The sequence below is a fragment of the Podarcis melisellensis genome (genome assembly GCF_964234715.1).
Source record: "Podarcis melisellensis genome assembly, chromosome: 16".
NCBI lineage: Eukaryota > Metazoa > Chordata > Lepidosauria > Squamata > Lacertidae > Podarcis > Podarcis melisellensis.
In genome coordinates this window covers 4,359,578-4,366,043 of record NC_138533.1, presented here as the reverse complement: position 1 = coordinate 4,366,043, position 6,466 = coordinate 4,359,578, and the positions used below count along the sequence as shown (strand labels likewise).

At 49.5% G+C, this 6,466-nt stretch overlaps 1 protein-coding gene across 9 annotated transcripts in view; it reads right to left on the bottom strand.

Annotated features, from left to right (window-relative positions):
• The window catches only part of PIP5K1A (phosphatidylinositol-4-phosphate 5-kinase type 1 alpha), a 45,021-nt gene extending 38,774 nt beyond the window's left edge, over positions 1-6,247 (bottom strand). For 7 of the 9 annotated variants that reach the window (XR_014163472.1, XR_014163473.1, XM_081891507.1 and 4 more), the window contains exon 1: positions 2,869-3,154. Coding sequence is in view for 7 of the 9 variants with exons in the window: in XM_081891507.1 (XP_081747633.1) it covers positions 2,869-3,139 (271 nt within the window). In the remaining 2 variants the exon portion in view is untranslated. Of the gene's footprint in view, positions 1-2,868; positions 3,155-5,790 lie in introns of those variants that run through there. The other 2 variants (XM_081891511.1, XM_081891510.1) reach the window with 2 other exon arrangements.
• Positions 6,248-6,466: the final 219 nt, after the last annotated feature.

Below are 6,466 nucleotides of genomic sequence, written 5' to 3'. Positions count from 1 at the left end.
ATATAAAAATAAATGATAAATAAATCTCCAGCCCCCTTATGACCTGAATCACAGCTGTCAAGAGAAAAACAAAATGCCTGGGGAAGCGCCATAGCTCAGGGGAGAGCATCCATTGTGCATGTAGGTTCCAGGTTCAATCATTAGGTATGGGTAAGAAAGGCACCCTGCCTGAATTCCCTGGAGAGCTGCTGCCAGTCAGTGTAGACAGTACTGAGCTAAGTAGACCAAAGGTCTGCCTCAGTATAAGGTAGCTTCCTATGTCTCTCTCAAAATTGGGGTGGGGGTGGGAATGGGACAAAATCCTTCAGTCCAAAATGGGGGAAATCTACAGCTCTCCAGTTGTTGTCAAACTCCCAACTCCCATCATCCTCCCAGACCACTAGCCATGCTGGCCGCAGGAGCACACGGGAATCTGAGCACATTTGGAGGGCCCCAAATGTTCCTCACCTCTGCTTTCGTGTTTTTCACTATGTCAAGAGGAAGCATTTGGAGAGACAGCTTTCAAAAGCGATGAGGAAAGTCCACAACCCATCTGTACTTTCCCACTCTGGCTCTCTGGTTTGTTTCCCCACAGAAGACAAGTGCCTCCATTTAGGCAGATTTGTTTGTAGGACACTCAGGAAGCACCATTCCATTGTGTTGGGGGGGGGGGGGAATCCTCCCCACCTGAATGACAAAACAGCACCAGCAAAACAAGGCCTTAAGATGCAAAGTGATTGGGGGGGGGAGCTGTGCTGCTGTTACAAATGGTCCGAGTTTAGAGGCATGGGTTCAAAATCTGCCTTAGGCAAGGACAAAGTTTGGGGTGGGGGCTGTTTAGCATCTGACCAAGTCATCTATGAAATGGAAGCCGCAGTTAATGACCCTCACAGGATCGTTTCCAAGGAGATGCGCAGCCTGATCAGAAGCAAGATTATTCGGAACTTAAGCCCCACAGATTTCAAAGGGGCTGAAGTGTATAGCAGGCTGCAGCTTTAGTTTAGAGACTAAAAACAAAGTTTGTGAGCCAGGAAGCTGGAGCTAGGAGCTCAGAGGACAAGGGGACAGAGTGAGGCTTAGGCGAGCCATATTTCTGAGCTGCACCCCTGGGTGTGGGATTTTGTCAGATTTTCCCACCTTCCCCCCATCTATAAAAACGTGGTATAACATTATCCCACTGCATATGGAAGGTGTAAATCTTAACATAACCAAGGCTGCAGAGAGCTTACAAGCTGCCACCTTAAAAAAAACAAACTCACTAGAAAGTTTAAACAGCGCCAGTCATACTTCCAAGTAAACATGTGGAGGGGTCAGTGGTCCAGAGCTGCAGAAAGCTCGAATTATATCATTTACTGAATTAAGAGTGCCTCTACAGACAGACGCATTGCAATTGGTTATTTTTGGCACATGACCTATTTCAAAGCGAAAGGAAAGGGCTGTCCAGCCCTGGTGGGTGTTCTCTATCCTCCCCCTCCCAACATCTAGACACAGACAATCCCCAAAGAGTGGCTTTTACCGGTAGGTGGGCAGGATAGAGAGAGAAGGGCAGACCAGACAAATTTTAACTTTTATCCATAAAGCCAGAGATAGGCAAAGAAACAGCCCTTGGATTCTATGTGGGCAGAATACCAAAAGGACACCATGAGGGTTGTACCCAAGGGACCAAAAACTGAACAGCTGATTCATTTTTAGCATGTTCATCCTGCCTTTCTAAAAATAATAATAATACTTGAGGCACCAAACAGAGATTGAAAGCACATCTGGAGGAGAGGGAGAAAGACCAGATTCAAAATTAAGGTGAAATTAAAAATATGAGACTTGCATAATAGCAGAAGAAAGTGCCTGATGAAAAAGGAAACCTATCAGAAAGTGGCAAGTTTCAGCTGCCTGCAAAAACATGAACTAGGAGAGTGTCTTTTGGCAGGATGTTCCACTGCCCTGGAGCCAGCACCAAAAAGGCTCTACTTAGTATGCCATACCAAGGAGGGTTGGGCTCAGAAGATGACCCCAAGCACCGCTGAAAATCAACAGGTGTAGGGACTGATCAGCCCCCTTGATAGAAGACCACAACAATAACTTTGTGGTACAAGTGCTACAAAAATAAAAGAAGATGGCTGCACAACTTTCCCTGGCCTGTTTGACAAGTCTCACTTGCCAAAAATCTTACCCAACAAAGAAACACACCAGGAGCTGTGAGTGGTGTCGGAAGGCCTGATGTAGCCCTGAAGTGGTACATTTCAAAGGCCTACCACCATATTATCTGCTCATCCCTTGAGAACTTTGACTCCAGACTGGTTCTTGTGTGAGAATGAGCTGGAGAGAAATTGTAACAAAATCAAGACTTTTCAAACCAGCTCTTCAGAGCAGCTCCCAGGAAATCAGCTGCTATGGGGTAGAGGAAAGATGCATTTGAAAGCGGGTGGGGACAGAGAGAAAAAATGAACTTCTTCTTTACTGTCTGAAAGTGTCCTGTTTGGAAGCAGCCAATAATACTCCTTTTCAAATTTTCACTACTGAGGTGACATATCTATCTATCTTCTATCTCCAGGCTTTCTGACTTACACAGTTTTTACACTGCAGGTTTAAACTGCTGCCTTCTTTCTATATGTCATAGTGTTGTCTAAAAATAAAAAAATCTTATTCTTGCGGATATAAATGTTAATTAAATCCACACTCTCTCTAAATATATATCCAGGCTTTCTGACTTACAAAGTTTTTACACTGCAGGTTTAAACTGCTGCCTTCTATATGTCATAGTGTTGTTTAAAAATTTAAAAAAAATTATTATTGTGAATATAAATGTTAATTAAATCCACACCCTATAATCACTCAGGGGGATTCAAGGTCTTATTCCTTCCTAAAACATGGAATACAAAGAGGGAAACATACCATCCCCCGAAGTCCAATAAGGTGGTTGATGTTCAAAGGTTAAGAAATCTCCCTTTTCAGTTATCTCATCTATGTCCCTCCAAGATGTACACTTCAGCCCTGCAGCCTGCTGCTCTCTGATAGGAGAAGAAAGGTAAGAAGCTTCCCTCAGGACCGGTGGACTCCCACCCCGAGGAGTCCAGAAACCCAGCCTCTGAAGCCTGTCCACAACTCTGTGGCAACCAACTACACCACTCTTCTTCTGAAAAGACAGATCACACCTCCCCTTCATTTAATGACATCAAGGGAAAGGATGACTTATGCACATGCTCCCATTGACCCCGGCACTGCAACAGCAAAAACCCCTCGCCCTAATTCAGGAAGTGGGCTGGACCCCACAGAAGGAGTTCCGCCACTTCCCATTCTGCTTTTGTCTGCCTCCCACCACCCACAAAAGGGTCTCAACTCCACCTGACCTGCAAATACTCCTCCAACTCCAGAAAAAACACACACATGCATGAGCTCAGACTGCAAACCAGTCAGCCAGCTCCTTCCTTTAGAGAGTGCCCAGTGTCCACACAAGCTCCCTTGGGGGAATAGACTGGAAGTCACTGCCCCAAGGACCTCCCTGTGTCCCCTGCTCGCATTAACCTTCCCCACCCTCAAACGCTAGGAACCTAAGATGCTCCCTTAAGACAGACAGTCAGAAGCTTGGGTCTGTCTAGTTCAGTACTGTCTACGCTAACTGGTAGATCTCCAGGCTTTCCAGCAGGGACCGATGGGATCAAACATGGGACCTTCTACATGCAAAGGGACGCGGGTGGCACTGTGGGTTAACCCAAAGAGCCTAAGACTTGCTGATCAGAAGGTTGGCGGTTCGAATGCCCGCAACGGGGTGAGCTCCCGTTGCTCAGTCCCTGCTCCTGCCAACCTAGCAGTTCGAAAGTACGTCAAGTGCAAGTAGATAAATAGGTATCACTCTGGCGGGAAGGTAAACGGCGTTTCCGTGCACTGCTCTGGTTCGCCAGAAGTGGCTTAGTCATGCTGGCCACATGACCCGGAAACTGTATGCCGGCTCCCTCGGCCGATAAAGTGAGATGAGCATCACAACCCCAGAGTTGGCCACAACTGGACCTAATGGTCAGGGGTCCCTTTACCTTTTACATGCAAAGAAGGTGCCCTAGCAATGAGTGACAGCGCTACCCCATAACGCTTTTGTTAAACTGAAAAGGAAAACAGAAAGTCATTCATACACAGAAGGAACTTTGAGGACTCAACCCGCAGCCTCAAACCACCAACCACTTGCTTCTCCACAAGGGCCATTCCTTGGGATTCACTCATCTACTGCCCAGAGAACTGCATACAACACAATTTATACCACAGTCTCCACATCCACCATAAGGAAGGCCCCACTCCTTTCCTCCAGGAAAGGGGGATGGCCCCTCCTGAACACCCCCACCAAAGCAGGAACTTGTTTCCTTAAGCGACCCCACATCCCACACAAAAATGTGTTTGTTCCCAGCATCTTCTCTCCTTATGCAACCACTCACTCACCATATGCTCAGTGTCAGGTTCCCACTGCGCCCGTTTGGGAGATCCCTCTCCAAAACCCAGCAATCACCCCCCGTTACTGGAAGATCAAGGACCACCATGACAGCCCCTTTCTCAGGCAATGAGCCCCACACTGAAGAAGGCACTTCATTCATCAATGCAACACTACACCCAGGACGCTCCACCCCAAAGAAGGGGATTCACTGCCTCCCCACTGCTCAGCAGAAAGGGTCTGGTTCATTATATCACCCTATACACACCCGCCAACCCTAGGGACTCTGTCATCTCTAACCTTCCGTCTTTATTTATTTTTTATTTAACGGCAAGATTATACCCAAGCCTCCTATTCTCTGAAATCTGCCATTTTAGTATACGGTTGCATTTTTAAACATATTGTTGTTGAACTCTGCCTTCAGTGCTACTTACAAGCAGGAAGGTTTCTTTTCAATTAATGGAATCCACACTGGGGTAGTGGAATATATCCCCCCCACAACTCTTTGGAGCCTTCCCATGCACCCCACATTCAAGGCCAACTACAGTACTCCCCCTGCTGAGAAATAAGAAAAAGGCCCTTCCATACCTCCCTCATTGATCGCTTCCCAAATAAAGGCTCCCCAAACCCATCACCCTTTTCACCCCTAACGTGAAGCCCCCTCCCCAAATAAAACCCACCACCACCTCCTTCCTCCCTCTTGGGAGGGAGTCTCATAACCTACCCCAAATATATATATATTCCCTCGCAAGCAACATAAGACCTGCCAGCTATCTTCCCCCTTCTCCCCCCCCCCTATTTCCTCTAATTTGCCTCCCCCCAGGAGGGGCAGAAGTCACTTTTCACCCCCCCCAAAGCCCTTCCCATAAGCAGCCCACGAAGTACCCCTCTTCCAAATCTTCCCCACTGAGTGCTTGGGGATGGGAGAGAAGAAAGCTGTAGATTTTCTATTGTGGGGGGGATCTGAACCCCCAAATATACAAGGGGTGGGGGAGACTGACACCCCACTGTGAGTGGGGGGTCTCATTCATCTCCCCCACTCTAAACTGCCCCCCACTCATAGGGGGAGCCGGTCTCTCTCTTCTCCTCCTCCTGTAAATTGGGGGAGCTGAGACCCTTCAATAAAACAGCTCCTCCCCCCCCCCGCCCAGACACCTGTGTGGGGTTCATTTACCCCACATAAAGATGCAAAGCCCCCCCCGCCCCAATATTTCTATGCCCCCCTCCATGCAGCCCCCATACTCACACGGGGGGCTCAGAGGAACACATTTTAAGACCCCCTCCCCAAATATCCACCCTGCCCCCCCCCAGAGAGGGAATCCCCCCCCCAAACCAACGCTCCTCTCCGAGATTTAACACCCCCCTCGCCACAGAAATGGAGTCACAACCTCGCCCCTCACCTGAGGAAACGCCGCTGCTCCCCCCAGGCTCGGGCCCGGCCGACGCCATTTTACCGCTTCACCCTCCTTTCCGCTCCTTTTCTTTAAAAAAAAAAACTATTCCGTATTATTATCAATTAAAAAAAATAGGTTTTTTTTCGCCGCCTCGCTTTGCTTCACGGCTGGAATCCTCTTTTTCTTGCTGCTTTCTCCACACCGCTCTTCATCACCATCATCATCCTCACCACCACCCCCGGCCTCTTCACTTGGTCTCGCCCGCCTCGCTTCGAGCCGCGACTGCGGGCCGCACCACCCGCGCGCTCCGAGGGGTTGCCACGCCTCCTCCCCCGACCCGTCTCCGATTTTTCACGTCCGCAACCCCCGCTTCCTCTCGTGGACCCGCCCAAACGGCGCCGGGGCAAACCAATGCACGCAAAAGGGGAGGGTGGAGCGTCAGAGCGGCGGCTGGGCGAGATGGGGGGGCGGGGCGGGAAGCTCTGCCTTGTTTATAACGGACCGCGGGTAAGGGGACCGGTACTGCGCATGCGCCAAGAGGGAAGTGGGCGGCCGAGGCTCTGGAGAAAGCAGCCATGCGTCGCGTGGGAGTGGGCGTGGCTCCACGGCATCTCAACGAGCGCTGGCCTAGTTGACGTTGCCATAGCAACGCCAGGCTGAGCTACCCCGGGCCCCTGAGGGA